Source organism: Lycorma delicatula, chromosome 1 (genome assembly GCF_047948215.1).
Source record: "Lycorma delicatula isolate Av1 chromosome 1, ASM4794821v1, whole genome shotgun sequence".
In the NCBI taxonomy this organism is placed as follows: domain Eukaryota; kingdom Metazoa; phylum Arthropoda; class Insecta; order Hemiptera; family Fulgoridae; genus Lycorma; species Lycorma delicatula.
In genome coordinates this window covers 62,102,488-62,121,331 of record NC_134455.1, presented here as the reverse complement: position 1 = coordinate 62,121,331, position 18,844 = coordinate 62,102,488, and the positions used below count along the sequence as shown (strand labels likewise).

The 18,844-nt window shown below is 34.3% G+C and overlaps 1 protein-coding gene across 1 annotated transcript; it reads left to right on the top strand.

The window, feature by feature from the left end:
• The first annotated feature begins 5,255 nt into the window (after positions 1-5,255).
• On the top strand, positions 5,256-18,621 carry LOC142317522 (uncharacterized). Its single transcript, XM_075354082.1, has 5 exons — positions 5,256-5,393; positions 12,955-13,056; positions 13,384-13,539; positions 15,457-15,495; positions 18,457-18,621. The coding sequence occupies exons 1-5, from the start codon at positions 5,256-5,258 to the stop codon at positions 18,619-18,621; spliced, it is 600 nt and encodes a 199-aa protein (XP_075210197.1).
• Positions 18,622-18,844: the final 223 nt, after the last annotated feature.

The window sequence follows — 18,844 nt, the reverse complement described above, 5'->3', positions numbered from 1 at the left end:
TTATATATTAATTAGCTGAAACTTGTTATCTAACCGAATAAACGGGAACAGAGGAAATTATACAACAAAGAAGTACCCCTAACGAATATTACTGCTTCAGCCACACTAAAAAATTTATAAGTATTTTTGTTTTTCTTTTTGTGCGCGAGCATCGTCAGTTAAACGATCCACGAAATAAGATGAAAGCTGCCTTAGTTTCCTAGTTTTTATAACACATTCCTATTAATCAATGATTTTAAACATAAATACAGTTTTTCAGCGGGAGCTAGATAATTTACCTTATGTTACTTGTACGTAACTTTTTCTACAGTGAAAAACAAGAATACAGAATGACACAAGAAATACAGAATAATACAGAATAAAAAGGCTATTCATATCCTTGTACGTGGGCATACAACCCATATACAAGGATTATTGTGCGAGAAGATAAGATTCGTATACAGAATAAAGAAAAGGGGATTTAAATTTCATCTGAAACTAGTAAATTTCACCTTTACTGTTATTTTTTTGTTTAAGATGTAAAAGGGTGCAAGGTGTGTGTTCATTTTGTAGAATGGCTGTTCACAACCCTGAAACATATTTAAAATATTTGCAGTAATCGATTTATATTAAAAAATTTTAATATGTCGACTGTAATCGATGAAATTTATATTTCCTTTTACTTAAGTTATAAGACATATAAAAATTTCAGCTTGTTATACAGACATTTATAATCGTATCCGGTTAATCTTGATCGGAAGAGACGATGACTTCCAGAATAGAACACCCTGAACTTGAACGTTTTGGACATGAAGCTTAGATCGACTTCTCTGGAATGAAGTGACTCATCATTGTCTCTTATTAATAAGAACGATTTCGATTAAAATACAATTCTTAAAAACAACACTTCAATTTCAGTTAAAGTGGTCGATCTGCTCTGCAATCAGAATTCTCTATTTTTAGCTTTTTATGATTGGCCGTTGCGATTCCATACTTTCTTCTTAATCTCATGATTTTTCTTGATGAATTCAACCTCCAATTCTTCTTACAGTCATGTTTTTTGTCCCTATCCCTGTAATTACCGCCAATATAGTTGCAAAGTTTTTCACAACGATTGACTTAACAACATGTTAACAATGTTCCGTGTTCTATTCCATTGCAATGAAGAAATGCGGGCAAAGATTCATAAAAAAACAGCAGAAAATTAATAAAGAATAACGTAAAGAAAAAAAAAAACAGATATTTGCACCAAAAGAAATGAACTAGGCAAAAACAACCTCTCTCCGATACAGCGGCAGCACGTTCGTCATGCGAGGGTTGTCAACATACAAATTTATTAGCTATTAAGGAAGATGTTTAACGTGTTAAAAATAAGTTTTATAACATCCTTTGATGTTTAACTCCTAACAAATAACAAAATTTTGATTATATGAAACGAAAATTTTATTAATTAATAATCTTTCATCGATCGAATATTTCCCATTAATTTTAATATCATTTTTTTCTTCTAAAAAAGGTTACTTACTTGTTTATAAACATTTTGGGCCAATCTTTTTCTTTTTCTATTAAAGAAAAAAGATTCATAATCTACAGTAAGTAAAATTTCAGATTTTGTTGAAAATAATAATATATTTATTTTCTGCACTGTTTTTTGAATTATTTTTTTTCGATTGATGTCGCCATTTTTCAATTTTTATAGAATATTTTGAGTAAGAGATTTAAAAAAGACTATTTTTGTCAAATCTAATACAAATCGGATAGTTTACATTCCCTAAAAAGTAATAAAAAGCACTCAAATAGGTAAAAAACTACTAATACTATCTGTATATCTCAAAAATTAAATTCAACAATATTTAAAAAAGCTCTTCACTTCATATTGAAATAATCAACCCTTTAGATTCTTTTTAAGTAAAGTTAAATTACTACTACACCCCTTCATATTTTGTATGAGTAAATAAAAATGTTAGTGTCATATATAAATAATACCTACGAAAATACTTCTTTTTTGTTTAAGATATTAACTTATCCTCAAATAGGTCTTTTTATGATAGATTAATTAGTTCCGCTTCACCAGTCCTGAAAAAAGAGATAAAAAGCTCTTTTTACACGTAGTACTCAAACGTTTCATTAACAGTTGTTTAATTCCTCCAAAAAGTGAAAAAGGATAAAATCTAGCATGCATTTTAACAATTCTCCTAATCAGATGTTTTGGCCAGTGATAATAGGATGAATTTTATTAAAATAAACTCCACGAACTTTCAGTACCGTATCTCAATTTGTGCCGACCAGAGTTAAGTACAATATATTTGATAAGCTTTATAATACAATAATCTTTCAAATAATGCATTTCTTCATATTATTGTACATTTCTTTTTTATGATTATTTGTATGATCTTCCCAAGACAAAATATCATCAATATGACAAAAATCTTCCCCTTTATAATTGAGGAGATGGATGCAAGAAGGACGTGAGTCATGAAAGTAGAGTTTTGCGTTCCAAGTAAAAGTCTAGTTTTGAGAAGTTTCAAAGTTTTGCAATATGCGTACTTTTTTGTATTGTACATTAATATTGTAAACAAGATATTAATAAAAGTTTTTTTATTAATTATCTATTTTACAATTACATAAATCTAAAACTTTGAAGTTTATTTTTTCATTAAGTACCATTTAAAAAAATATCTGCAGACGTCCTTCTTCCGTAAAACAATATTTAAACGATTTAAATACAGAAATTTATTTAAAATAACATTTTTATTATCATTCACTACAGCTTACTGTTTCAAATTATTACAATGAAGCTCTATAATATTAAAAAAAAAATTATTTCGTATTTATTTTTAGAATTTATATTTCAAAGATTTCATTTAATTCTTTTCCAAACTCTTGTTCAAGTTTTTTCACGTCAAAACATCTTCATTGTTCTCTTGCATAAAAAGTCCTTCATTCTCTAAAACCTGTCCTGTTTCTGAAATTTCCAAATCATTATACGCATCGTTACCACTTTTGTTACTCTTTCTACCTAACAGATCTCTGAATCATAAAACATGTTTTCTGCATGAAAGGAAGCAAAATTCTTATATTATTTGTCTTTTAATCATTTTGCTTTGTACAAAGCAGATTCAATAAGAAATTTTCATCAAAAGACACACAATTTAAAAAAAAATTGAATGTGCAAATATTTATCACAATAAATTGATGAAGCCAAGGCAATTTCAATTTAATACATCTTTTGTATATATAAAAAGTTGCGATCATTTTGGCCATAGCTATGTCCACAAATTGGAAAGATGCGAATAATTTTTATGAGAAAATAACAAGCCAAAAATATAAAAAGAGCGAACTATTGTAATATTTTTATTCCGCTCACCTGCTTTATCAGACAAAAACATTATTTCAGAAAAGTGAACATTTTTTAATTTTCCCCCTACAAAGTCAAACAAGCACGGAACCACTGTGTCTGGATTTTTTCTGATGCTCATTTCTGAGTAGCCGTACGTTACAGAATAGCCATCATTGTGGCAATGAATATTGAAAATATTTATCTATGACAAGCACTTGTAGAACTGGTAGTTGGCAGTAACTTAGAAACGGCAAGATTTGACCATAGTCAAATTTCACAACTAGAACTTCAGAATCTGGCTTCTTGCAGTTACAAATTATTTATTTCTTTAAAGTTTTACGGGCAGCTACTTTTTTGATGGAAAGTTACTTTTTCTTTAAGGGAAATGTTGCTGGGAGTTTCTTAAAGTTGTTTCCCTGTAAAAAAAATCGCATACATCTGTTCGTGATTTTTTAAATGTGAAAAGTGTACGATTACGAAAATACTTGGAAAGTATAATCCATTCTTCGTTTTTTATCTTTTTTTCAGTTTCCTTGTTATAATACTCTTTAAAAATATCAAATAAAATGTTTATATTAAGTGATGGGTTGTCGAAATACAAACTTTGAGGTTTTCCGTAATGAGACTCTACATGTGGGGTTGATTTTTTCATCAATTACCATGCCATCAATCATGGACCATACATGAGACTCAATTTTATTTGGCCTTTTGGCACGCTTTCCTCTTTTATCATAAAAATTAATGAAACCTACTTTACATTTTTTTTTGGACAGGTGAAGCTTTTTTTTTGTTATTTGGAAGATAGATAAAAAATTGTATGACAAACTTCTATTCTCCCTCCAACATGGAAAGTAAGTTCCTACAAATAATTAATTTTTTTTAATAGAGTTCAGTTTTTCAGTCTTCTTTTCCTTCTAAATTATACAGCTATTTAAAAATATATCTTGTTTTCTGTAATCTACTAGTTCATAAAAAATATTAAGTAATTTTACTTAAAACTTGCATACTTGCAGCATTTTTTTAGTGCAACAATTGTTATCCATATGTATGAATGACTTTTTGTTAACACTTTCACTTATGGTGTTGACGTAACTTAACCCTGACTGCCGGTTCACTTTACATTTATTTCTTTTTCATTGATAGAGCACTTTTACCTGGCTTTTTTTTACAAGATCGTTGCTTTCAAAATCACTTAATATACAACCACTTTCATTCACTTTTACAAACACTTTTAACCAAACAACACACAAAGGACATTATGAATGAATGACAGTAACATTTCAAAAATAAAAAATACAGGCAGTAGTACCAACATAGTACTACTAAATTTACCACAACAAAATAATGATTGTTATTTATATAAAAGTGCTTTAATTTATGTTATCAGATATCCTACTTGCAACAAATTAATATTAACTTGGTTTCAAATTTTTATGCAAAAAGAGCGTGTGAAAAATATTTAAAGGCTTACAACTCGGACAAAAAGGCCGTTATTACCCATCATGCTTTTCTTGCATCCATCTCCTTAATTAAGAATTCTATCAACAGGAAAGGAAGAGGAACTTCCTTGAAATCTACCAGAATACATACACATTAAAAGTAGTATTGGTCCTAATACGGAACCTTGAGGGACACCCATTCTAATACATCACTCTAAACATATTCAAAAAAAAATTTAACAGTAAAAATATTGAATATTTATTTTTATTTTTTATTGTTTATAAATAAGAAGAAAAAATAAACAATACCAATATCTAAATGTACAAATAAAACAAAAATGTCCAGTACAACACTGCAGTCAGATATAGACTAACCCTAGCCGTATCACAATTTTGGCCCTTGCTAAAAATAAGTGCAAAAATATAGATATATAAATAAAAATAAAAATATAATCTTTTTTTCTCAATGTTATATGAATAATTTTTTCCATTTAAAAATGAATGTAAGTGTACTCACTCAGTTGTTTTTGTTTAGTGATGTGGATTCAGTAAATAAAAGTCTGTCATTTGGAATTACCTTAGCCAATCAATGTATTTGCTTTCAAATGTGTGTCTATCTTTGCTGTGCAGAACAGGTAAAGAACTTTTAATTGTTTTATTACTATGAAATATAATTAATATTCGTCTGACTACACCGCACCTTATCCTTTTGAAGACAATCCTCCTTTGAACCTTAGGTGCTGCACATGAGTCAGTCATTATAAATAGTGAATAGACAAAGTTAAAAAACTATCTATTCCATACCATTTTCCTAGTCCTTTTCATATTCTTTTTTCTGTTGAAATTTATTGCTTTATGTGTTGGCCAAATGCTGATATTGCCGTTAAATTTATTTAATAGAAAGTTTAATTTGCAACACAAAAAATCAGTTTAATTTTAAATATAAACGTATACAGGTAGTACAAGTTTTAATAGACTCCGTTATAACAAGTCCAACAGAGAAATGGGCTAATGGGGGAAATTTTTATTGTAAGATTAATTTTTTAAGAAATTAAGTACATAATTGTAAAGGAAAACCCTCTGTTACAGTAAGTGCGTCCGAAGGCTGGATTTTAGATTTTAGTTAAGAAAGAAAGGATATCGTAATGCTGTAATGATTTTTGAAAGTAATATTGCTTTTGGTGTATTTTGTACTTTATGTTATGTTAGTATCATGCGTTCAAAATTATTAAAACTTCAAAACTGATTTTTTGGATACCAACCCCTTTCCTTCATATCAGATCACATTTTGGATTATTACAAACTAAAGTACTATATCAAAATTAGCTTCTTTTTATGTAAATGCGTATATTTTTACCGATCCTTCGAAGAAAAGTACGATACTACTTTCGGTCGCATGGCGGAAGTGGAAGGTAAAAATGAATTTTCTTTACGTTTTGACATATGAGGAATACGAAAACACCATTCACTTAAATTGGGGGTTTTCTTATACTGTATCTATATATATAAATGTCGTGAGCGATTTATAATCAAAGCCCAGCAAAAACTATTGAAGATAGATTGATGAAAATTTGTATACGATTTCTTCTTACGGTGAAAATGTATATTAAAAAAATGTTTTTGAAATTCTGAGTTTAAAGGTTAAAATGTAGTAACAATGAGATTTACTTTTTTTTAATTTTTTAGTAGCAAATGTAAATATCAACTTGATTTTTGGTGTGTGTAATTTTCATGTGATTATCTAAAAATCAATTTCTAAATTTTATAAAATTCGGCTTGAAAGCGGTGATGGAGGGTAAGGATATTTTGAACAATAATTGCAAATTTTCCCCATTTCCGAGTATACTAAAGAGATATTCAGAATATTTGGGCTTGCAAATATTCTTCAGATAAATATCTAAAAACTATTGTCGGGTTTTCCTGAATTTTTATTGTTTAAGGGTGCGGCGCGGTAACTCAACCAACACAGCCATTGCGCTATTAACCATATGTGCGAAGCGACTGGCTGCATCTGCTCTCGGTTACCGATTATTAATTGACTAAAAATATAAAATTAAAAAAATTGACGCCACGGGAAACGCAAGTAACCATGTAAAGTGGGTGAAGTCACAACGGGGATGCTAGTTTATATATATAAGCCTATGTATAAAGTTTTGTGGTTCGAAGATATCCAACTACATCAATTTCATTGAAATTCAGATGTGCTCTAGTAGTGTATCTGGAGCTGTGCATGTGAAAATTTTCTGAAGATCGGTTGAGTCGTTCTTGAGTTACGCTCAATTTAACTTCTAAGAAAGGATCTTTTCCGTTATTTGTATCACTAAATTAAAACAAGAACTAATGCTTTCATGAAAACTACATTTCCATTTAAGTATACGAGTAAATCAAATACGCTAGATCGTAGCACATACAGTTTTATTGAAAGCACATTTTACCAAAACTTTTTAACCGACTTCAAAAGAGGAGATTATGTATTCGACCCATATATTTTTTTTTATGTTTGTTCACGCATAATGTTTTTTTTTTTTATTTATCCGATTGAAATAAATCTTGTTGCAATCAACGCAGCCGCTTCTCGCAGTACCATGATATTGAAAAAGGTTTTTAGACACAAAAAATCGGGCTGAAGATCGGCAAAGAAACCTTTTCGCCGTCTGGCGGGTAAGCAGGGACAGTAGGAATCCCGATATTCTATATGTACGCGTCACGTCAGATGATGCTATATGGTCTTCTGTAGGGCAGGTAATGTAAGTTTTTGCACAAGATATGTAGTACTGTTAATAAAATCATAAAAAATAGAGATATCCTGTCTTAAACCTTTCAGACCGAATATACATTATGTATAATATACAGTATGGATAGGGACGGTGGGAATTCTATTTACGTGCATCATTACATAGTCTTTTGCGGTCTCCGCAAGGTCGGACAACTAAATCTCTTCATAATACTAGAAACAGTGTTATGTCATTAGTAATCAACGTATTGACGCCTTGGGCAAAGTGTAGCACATTGTTCCATCCTGTGGTTTCTCAATCTTTCTCTATCACCAAGTACTTTTTTATCGTGTGGGCTATTCAGTACTTTACCTGGATTTAAATCACTCAAAGCTAAACCATCTACACTTCTGACTCGACTTAGATTATGCAGCAGGCCATCACAGTTTTTGACGTCTACCGGAATAACATTCCCGGGGGGAATTTTCCCTGTTGGCTTACAAAATGAAAACTGATGACCCAAATTTATTTCCGCTTCATACCAAGGAGGTTGAACAAAAAACCAATGGCCTTTGATTGGAGGCAGCTGCATTATATCACCAAAAAGGACCGCCTTAACTACGCCGAATAACTTATCGTTATTAATCAGACACAGAAAATTTTGAAATAATTAGTTTTAAAAAATGGACCGACATAAAAATCCGCTAAAAAGTAAGAAATAATTTCGTCTAAATACTTAATTCCTTAGACACTTTTTTGAATCGGCACCAAAATGCATGATTATACTTATGTGGTACTTGAATGGACTTGTAGATGGCATATATAAAAAGACGTAATAATCAAAGCATATAATTATGAATTCCACTGATGTAATATCGGTATTGGTTTTTATGTAGTATACGTGTGAGTATTACAGAACAAATTTATATTATACGTAGAGATTAATTTTGTAGAAGCAGGCGCCGACTCAAAAAAGTGTCTAAGGAATCAATTAAGCATTTAGACAAAATTATTTCTTACTTTATAACGCATTTTTATGTTCCATTTTTTTTTTTTTAATAATTATTCTGAAATAATTTTTACTACTTTTTTTTAATTTTAAATATTAAGCTAATTTAATTGAATAATTTTGCCTTTTTTTGTCTGTCTTGTCACAATTTAAAAATAATGTTTATTATTCAATACATTTTAAAATAGTAGCTTAATATTTAATGAGTACTTAAATAGAGCTGTAGTTTTCATGAAAGTATTATTTTATGTGCATGATTTAATTCATTGGTGACAGATAACGGTGAAGATCAAAATAAAATAACGCCTTCACGTAGGACTCAAACGGACATCATCACATGCAACTTAACTTGATTCCCTCAAACTAACTAACCGAGACCGCGGACCCTGCGCCTAGTCCAAATTTGATAACACCGTTCGTGACTGTGATTGCCTCAGAAAGCAAACGAATTGTAAGTTAAATCAGTGCTACACTCATACCAATCAAAATTATGTTTTACGCAACATAGAAATAAGTCGACCAAATTAGGTCACCTAACAAGAGGAACGTAACCTCATTCCGGTTCGCGCAGGAGCCGGGGACAAACCCCGCACTGCCACCCGGTCCAATCATGGAGCCTCGAGCGGCATTACCAAGTCATAATCAGGGACCGCCACTGGTGGAACGAAGCCACGCCCCCGATCAAACGGACTACCATACTCCGGCAGCCCCGCCAGCAGGAGTCCCAAATCGAATCACAAACATTACCAATATAACCAAGGCACGATGCCAATGCGCCTACCTCCAACCAATCCAGTGCCTAGGCCGGAATCCTAGCCATTCGGGATCCTACCACGATCAAATACCTCGATTAAACTTCCTCTGCAGACCTACACACCGCAAGGGCGCGAAGAAAACCAGCCACTATAGACACTTCTCGCGGAACATCCAGTTAATACGGAGACCCAGAAAGGAATGTATTCTCTCAAGTTCCCTAACAGCTCTTGAATGTTCGACCACGTATCGGAGACAGACGTAGAGGACGTGGTCCACTGTATCATCAGTCCCGCAATCCGGGCATTGACCTGTTACCACCAAACAAAACCCAGCCAAACTCCCTCGAAAGGCATCATGTCAAAACCATCCAATCGCACCTAAATCAGACACTATAGGAAATATACCATGCGTGTAGCTACCTGTGGGGGATTCATCCCACCTGACCTGCGAAGATGCAAGGCCCCGGTCTTCAATCTGCTGCTTTGTATTCTGACGTCAATAGGTTATTTACCTTGGAAATACAGCGTTCCTTACGCTCATTAGCCAAGATATCTATTGGTTTGACTCCGGCTATAACACAGACTTCCTCCCGCGAAACTGTTCTATAACTGCCTATAACAGCCAGCAAGAGGAGTCGCTGGGGCCGCAGCAAAATTTCCGCTAAACACCTAGAAGCCAAGCGGTGAGCCCGGACAGGTCCAGCATATTGCTAATAGCCTCACTGACACCTTTGTAAAAGATATGCATGGTACAGTAATTCAACCCCCAATCGCAATGAATGACTCTACGGATTCCATAAAAAGCATCAGCGGCCTTTTTTGCTACATACTGTAGATGTTCCTTGAATCGAAAAGTCTCATCAAGGATAACACCCAGATACTTTTGAGCCGTAACGTATCGAATGGGGAGACCAACCATCCGAACCCGGATTCGTCGGGAAGCAGCCAATCGGCACTTAAGCAACATCATTGTGGTTTTCTCTTGGCCAAAAAACATTTTATGTTGGAAACTCCACAGCCGGTATGTCTCACAAGCATGAGCAGCTCGGAACTGTACTTCGTTACGCGAATCCCCTTCAATCAGCAGCAGCGAGTCGTCAGCATAAGCGATGACACGACAACCACATGGGAACCTCAAACGCAACATGGAATCGAATTCTATAATCCAAAGAAGGGGACTCAGAACACTGCCCTGAAGGCATACTTTAGTTACGGTCTTACGAACCGCCGAGCCGCCATCACGCAGGGAAAAAATCCGATTGCTGGAATAACTTGAGAGCACTTCTAATTTATTTCGTTACATTTTCGCTTCTGCATCTGAAACAGGGAAAGGGGTCACCATAAGTTATTAAATGCCCCGGATATGTCCAGAAAGATCCCTAATACATACTTGCATGAACTAGAGGAAGTTATATATGAAAGCACTAGAGGAAGCAAATGATCAGTGACCATTCTTAACATTAATACGCAAATATAAGACCTTGTCAAAAACTTTAACAATCACAGGCAAGAGCGTTAGTGGACGGTAAGAAGAACTAACAGTAGGATCTTTGTCGCCACCTTTGAACAACAATACCAAGTCTCCACGCTTCCAACACGCCGAAAAGTGGCCGGCGAAGAGCAACCTTTTATAAATTCTAGTTAGAAGATCAAGAACTACTGGAAGCGCTTGAACGAGAAGCTCCACTGTGATACAATCATATCCAGAAGCCTTGTGCCGTGCCATACTGTAGATCACCTGACGCACCTATACCTCAGTGATCTCAGAAGATTGTAAGTCGGTCTCGAAAACCGCGACTTCCCGAATGACACGCGGTGGTAAGAAACCTCACCCACCATAGGGTAATCTGGGAGCAAATCATTCAGCAAAATATTAAGGACACGGTCCTCGTCAATTACCACACCCTCGCGGGTCGACAGTCTCCCACGATCAGCCCTGGTCAATTATTTCATTGATCTAAAGTAGGGAACGCAAATAAAAATTCCGCCCATAAATAAAATACAAAAATCTATAAACGCCACCAAATAGATAATGACCCGCCCGATAAACGAAAGATACAGCAGCAAGGAACATTCGTCCAGGTTCTGCGATTAGTAGGGAGATAATGTACTGTCCCGCTATTCTTGCGTTCCGTTCCGTTCCAGCATGTTTACATCATCATCAGCAGGTTCGAATCCCGGTCAGGCATGGCTTTTTTCACACACGCTACAAATCATTCATCTCATCCTCTGTACAGTAATGCTTAACTGCGGCCCCGAAGGTTAAACAAAAAAAAAAAAAAAAATACATCATCTCACCTAGTTTGGTCAAAATCGGTTAAGAATTGCGTCCGGTAGAGCAGACAAAAAGATCTTATATACACATATGCGTATGTATATAACCATGACCGTGCGCAGTAGCAATTTCCAAATTCTTTGGAAATTCGCTAAAAACCAAACCATTATGAACTATTTTTGCAAAAAAATGATGTTATTAATGGGTAATGCTAGCATCCTTTAGCAATATTATTTTATTATTATTTTATAATTTTCTGTTACATAGCACAATGTTTAATGTTTACGTTATTGAACCTGTTGTGTTGAAGTTCTCCATCCACCGTTAGATTCACTACTAGGAGGGGACTTAATCAACTTTATTTCACACAAGCAGTCAAATTTACCACAAATATCACACTTCATTTGTTCCTTTTTCTAGTCACGCTCTCATCTTTCTCTAGTTTTAACTCTAAGTTGACTCCTTCCGTATATCCACTCGGGCTTCATGCCCCCTGCTGGTCTCCCCTGCCTCCTTAGTTCCTCTTGCAGTGTTCCGCATATCCTCTGTCTTTCGGGCTTCATTACTCCTGCTGGTCACCACCTTCTTATCCGGTCCACACAAATCCAGTTCCCCGTTCGGTGACCCAGTTGTCCGCACACTACACTTCTTTGCAGACCTTTACAGTCCGCTCTCAGGTGTACCGGCTTGCCGCAGTTGTAGCAACAACCACGAAGGTCAGGACCCGTGCACTGGGTGGTTACATGGCCGCCACCCCAGCAACAATAGCAATTCGTGTCGGATCTCCTAATCTCGACTCGACACGACTTCCAGCAGACCTTGATCCTCCCTGTCGCAACCAGCCTCCTCCAAAGGGAGTATCACAGTCGCGTTCTATGCTAAACCAAATGCTGGCCTGACCACTCTCGCAGTCGAGTTGCCGCCAAGGGCACTCCTAATAGCTTCCAAGATATCACGCTCTGTGTTCTCAGTATCAAGATTTCTCATATGAATTGCAACCTGATTCCGAGAACCCTTCTCTACAACCGCAACTCCCTGTATGCTAGTTACAGTCTCCTCTCAACTCCAGTGGTGCCTTGTTCCTGGTTCTCAGGCGGACCTCCATACGTATTACGACCTACCATACGTATTACATTTGTCTAAACTACATGTATAAAAGCTAAATTTTTAAAGATACATTTTAAAGCTATATTTCGTACTTAACTAAATTCTCTATTTCAGATATAGAGCCCAATTTTAGTGGACATTTGAACTTCTACATAGACTGATATAGCAGAGAATTGGTCAAAAATAAAACTACCCGTAAATCATAAAAAAAACTAAGATAACATCAAATATTTTTTTTTTTTATAATTTCATCTGTTGTTTTTCTTTCTTAGACAACTGAAATAGTTATAAATAATTTACAGAAAAGTGAATTAAATCTTTTCTTCGTTGTTGCAGATAAATAATTATTTTGCAAAATGTGCATACTTTTGTTTATTACTGTTTACAAGTATTATATTATACACATATTGTATGAACGGTCAAAAAATAATAAACGAGGTAAGAAATACAATCGATTTATTCATCCGTTACAATATATTAATCCTCATTTATTGTGTAATTATGTCGATATAATTTAGCATCACCAAATATTATGTAAATGCTAAATCTTTTTTAAAGATTTTTATTTTTTGGTTTTAATGAGCTCACTTCTATGCTTACGTATATCTGCGGCATAAAATACACATAATTTCTAGCTGATGAAAACGCTTGCCGTTCATTTATGAACTATTTTATCTGTTACAATGTTAAGTGCAATGCTCGATAATTTGATTGTATTTCTTTACACTGAATTAAAGAAAAATGTAGATTATTTTCATTTTTCAGAACGAAAAAATTCAAAGCAGTCTGGTTCACTGTTCCTGGATAAATAAACCGAAATGGTTTAAAAAAACTTTAATTATAATGATGATTAAAGCAAACGCATCATTGGAAATAAAACCTTATGGGCTTTATGTACTAAATTTAGCCAATTATAGTAGCGTAAGTACAAAATATTCATTTTTTTAAATCTTAATATAAATGGATCAGTCATCATACAAACAATACGAGTATGTTTACGTAATAATATAAGTTGAAGAGAACTGTTAGCTGCCTGATGTATAACAAAAGGTGTAGTAACGAGTAACGGCGTTGTGGGTAACGTAAAGAATAAAGTTATTTAATACATAAATAAGTCTCCAATCTGGCGGAGTTATGAAGTAATAATCACACTAGGGTTACCAATTTCAATGCTAATTGCTCTTTAACTCTCTACTGTAACCCTAAGATCTTATCTTGATCTCTAATCCCTTATAAATTTCAAAAACATTTACTGTCTTGTTATTTCTGAAGAATATTTTAAACAACAGACTAAAAATAAAAAACAGACTAAAAAACAAAAATTAATAAGAAGATTTAACGAGAGTAGAGTCTTAATTAGAACAATTCAGAACAATAAAGGACTAAGATATACCACGAGAGGTGAAGGATTAATTAAAACATTGCTCAAAGGATCAGTAGAAGGTGTAAAAAAGGAGTAAAAATTATTGACGATTTAATTTGCAATGTAAGCTACGAAGGCCGTAGAAGCTGGGAATAGAAAAGAGTGGAAACGATCACTGTCTCAGGCAGATAATTCATATGACCCTAAATAGTGTTTTTAAGGTACATTTATGGGATAATTATGATTTTCTCTCTTTTATTGTTAGTAACTGGATATAAAATCATTTGTGCCAATAAGTCTCTTTTTGAGCTTACATGTAAGCCTTTTTATGTATCAAATAGTAAAAAAAAATGTTCAATGTTCGTGAGCATATTTAAACAAGGACAACTATTTTCCACGTAGACGTACATGCGTCTACACATCTCTCTCTGTTAATTTCTGATAGTGTTTGTTCAATGATTTTTGGTTCATGTCAAACTAAACTACTTTTTGTTTTTTTGAATTTGAATCTTGGTTTTGAAGATGATGGTTTTCATTGAAAATAAAGTTTAAGTAGATTTCCTTTCCAGAAATTTCTTCGATGTTGAACAGAAAGGCTATCTTTTCCCTCCTACTGATTGCCGAATAAATAAAAATCAACTATGAGATGAGAGTCATCCCAATTAAGTAAAACTTAGTCTAGGGCTTTATAAAAAAATAAATCTATAAAGGTTCCTGATTTGAGGAAAGAAAAATTATCCAAATTTCCCAGATAATGAAAAACGAAAGAGCGTTAGTCAGTGAAGAGATTTAAATGAGCTAAAGGTTACACAATTTCTGGAGTACAGATAGCAAGAATCCGGTCGAAAAAATTCATCCTACCCGAGTGCAAGTCTTGATTTTTGTTATAAAAAATAACAAAATATGTTCATGACTATTCGAATGAAGAATCATAAAAATTGAGTCTGTGTTTCTGATAACTTATATAACACGTAATGTACATGAATTCTTTTTCGATATTAAGTTCATTAAGAGGTTTGGCAAAGAGGAGAGAATCAATTATTCCAACTGGTCCTAGTGACGTCACCAGCGTGACGTCACACAGTGTGAAACTAATGCTGAATGTAAGAAGTTTCTCAACTGGAGAATCAAATAGGAAGGTCGATTGTCTCTCACTCTCTCTCGCCCTCTCTCTCTCTCTCTCTCTCTCTCTCTCTCTCTCTCTCTATCTATCTCCCTCTCTCACTCTCTCCCCCCTCTCTCACTCACTCACTCACTCTCTCTCTCTCTCTCTCTCTCTCTCTCTCTCTCACTCTCTCTCTCTCTCTCTCTCTCTCTCTCTCTCTCTCTCTCTCTCTCTCTCTGTGTGTGTGTGTGTGTGTGTGTGTGTGTGTGTGTGTGTGTGTGTGTGTGTGTGTGTGTGTGTGTGTGTGTTGTAAAATGTTTATAGTATTTAAATTCTGTTAGACTGAAAATTAATTAAAGTTCTGTTACAGATTATGAATGCTGCTTATTCTTTTTTTAATGTGCTCAGTGTTCGTCGCAAATAAAAAATCTTTTTCATAAATATCCAATTCAAGTAATAATAGTGTGATAATTTAATAGTATTATTCATAAAGATAAAAATATACGTACTTGATAAATATAAAAATCTAGTAATTTATCTTAATTAATGTAAATTAAAAGCTTAGCATCCTACTCCACCACATATTTAAATGAATGAATAATCAGTTGAATGAATAAATGAGTAAATGAGTGAACAATACTTCGAAAATCGGGAAAATTTGTTACACAATTATTTTTGACTTGAGAGATTTAAAGTAACGTGATAACAATGTAACGTAATACAAACGAGATAACAAGTAACGTGATGCATAATGGTGTTGCTATTTTCCCATCTCTTCACCAAAAGAGGAAAAATTTCATTACTATCCAAAAGATATATTAATTGGCCCATAAACTCTCCTGAATTTATCAAGTCTCTGACTGAAAGAGCTTCAAACTTTTAAAGGAGATGCAATTCTTCTAATTCATTTAGTATATTAATTTTATCTTTTGACATAATACCAAACTGACAGAATTGGCAGTTTCATAAACAGCAATTACTAAATTATCATTCATCTAAACGACGCTTTCAAACTCAGTGTATTGTATTCTACCCGATGAATTACATTAGCAATTCCCTAAAATCACGCATACTTTTCAGATTACCAATTAAGACTAAAGTCATACTTTCAACTTTCTTCACTATCAATGGATTTTATGTAAGAGATCAATTTTCATTTTTAAAAGCTAGTTTTTCACCTTGAAAAAATATAATCAACACTAAAATTACTAATGAAATAAAAAATCCACGTTATAAGAAATTAGATCGCTGCACTCTGACTTATATATAATTTACACAACGTAAAGATACCAGGCGTTTCGTTACGTTCCCTACAGTTTAATAATATAAAGCTGTTATTTTCAAAATTAAGTTTGATTGTGAAATTAAGTAGGTTAAATGGTGGTAATTTAAAGGTATTTGTAAACAATCTTGATTATTAATTATAACATTTAGTATGTTTTCTAAATGTTATTAATCTTTAACTGTTTTTCCTTAACCTTTTGTATTTGTCGACATAATATAAAAAATAAATAATTCTGAATTTATGTATGAAATAAAGAAAAACTTATTTTAATATTTTCCGATCCAGTCCTTCGGTAAATAAAAAATAATAATTCGCGATAAAAAACGCGCGCGCGCGCCCACACACACACACACACACACACACACACATATATATATATATATTTATTTATTTTTTTATAGTTTATTTGAAATTTATATAAAAAGATTAATTATGTTTAATTGGAACGGAGAATTATATTGGAGGCTGCACTTCTACGTTATTTGTGGGCAGGTATCCTATGACCCTGGCTTACATGATGGTTGAATTAAACTGGACTACGAGTACTTCATGACACAATGGTTGGAGTTAAATTGTCTGAATGAAACAGTAAACTGGAGGGTTAGTGAAAATGTTCAACCTAAAAGTGTCATAATTGACAGTGAAATTATTTTGTTTAATTAGGAAACAGGCAAAAATAAAATTACTATAGATGTAGAAAAATTCAAATTTTTGGTTTTGCAATCTTCTGACGGTGAAGCAAAATAATAGGGTGGCGCACGAAATGATTCAACATCTGTTTTGGAAAGAATTGTTTAGGTAATTATTAATGTGGTCTGTGTTGGCAGAAGTGATAGCAGTTCATGAATATTAGTTTCTTTTCTTTCCGAGTGCGCTGTTTGTGTATCTTTCTAAAATAGCTAACAAAGTAATACTCTCTGTTGAACAGCGCGTAAAGACTCTGTTGTTTTTTAATGAAACGAAAAGTGTGGTGTTTTCACAAAGACGGTTTTGTGCACATTTTCAAACTCTATGGTCGCCCTCATTTAAAACAATAGTAGACTTTACGAAAATTTGAATAGTGATGGTTCAGTATTTGAGAGTAAGAGCGAACGGCCTGCTGATGTTCGTTCTCCACCGAATATCGAAGGTGTCAGAGCAGCGTTGCTGAGGAGCCCGGGCAAATCACCAAGAAAAGCAGCAGCACAACTTGGGATTTCTAGGCGATCTGTGCAGCGAATTTTAAAAACCGATTTGCATTTGTATCCGTACAAAATAACCGTGTTGCCTAAATTGACAACAAATATCAAAGAATGACATTCGCTGAATGGACTGGGAACCAAGACATATTGTTGAAAGTTTAGTTTTCAGATGAGGCACATTTTCACCTAGACAGGGTTGTTAATAAACAAAATGTGCGTTTTCTGGCTTCCGAAAATCACACGTGCTTCATGAAATGGTGCATCACGATTAAAGAATTACGGTACGGGCTATCTTAAGTTACGGGGTAATAGGGCCATTCTTTTTTGAACACACACACACACACAGAGAGAGAGAGAGAGAGAGAGAGAGAGAGAGAGAGAGAGAGAGAGAGAGAGAGATAGATAGATAGAGAGATAGAGAGAGAGTATTGCTTTAGACTTACTTTTATCACAATTGTAATTTCAAATCGATTTCCTAATCGTTTTGCGTGTGGACAGAACTGGCCCCCGAACAGTCCTGATTTGAATCCGTGTGATTATTTTGTTCGGGATTTCTAAAGGAAAAGATCTTCCCTAAACATCCTCGTACAGAGTAGAACTCCGAGTGCTGACCATCGAGGCGTGAAACGAGATAACCGAGGATTTGCGTCGTCGAGTTATTAACAACATAGGAATTCGTGTTGAAGAAGTTGCTAGACGTGATGGTAGTCATATTGAACAAGTGATAAGCAGAATAACTCTCTCTAAATAAGCTTACTCGCGGAGAAGAAGACCCCGCGCCTACCACAATCAGCTCTAAACTACACTACACCCCTAGTGCACAAATGCATCAAGCAAATTCGGTCACCGCAAACGGATCGTAAGAATTTAAGCGATTGGAGCACAGCCAACACAATAAACCTAGTCCCTGAGGTCCTCAAGTATGGTCCGTCGGGTGCTGAGTATAACCTCTAATCTCCCACTACAGCACCAGTTTAGAGGACCGCTCGGAATACACCCAGGTCGATCGCAACCAGCATCACCCATCACCTTAAAGTGTGCACTCCAATTCGACAAATCGCCATGCTAAAGTTGAATCGTGCTCGGGGAGCGAACTCCCCGGGCACAACCTCCATTGAGACTAGATATAATCTAAACAATACCCGCTACGGATCGTAATGAATTTAAGCGATCGGAGTACAGCCGCTAGAAAACAATAAACCAAGTCCCAGAGGTCCTCAAGTCTGGTCCGTCGGGAGCTGAGTATAACCTTTAATCTCCCACTACAACTCCATTTTAGAGGGCCGCTCGGA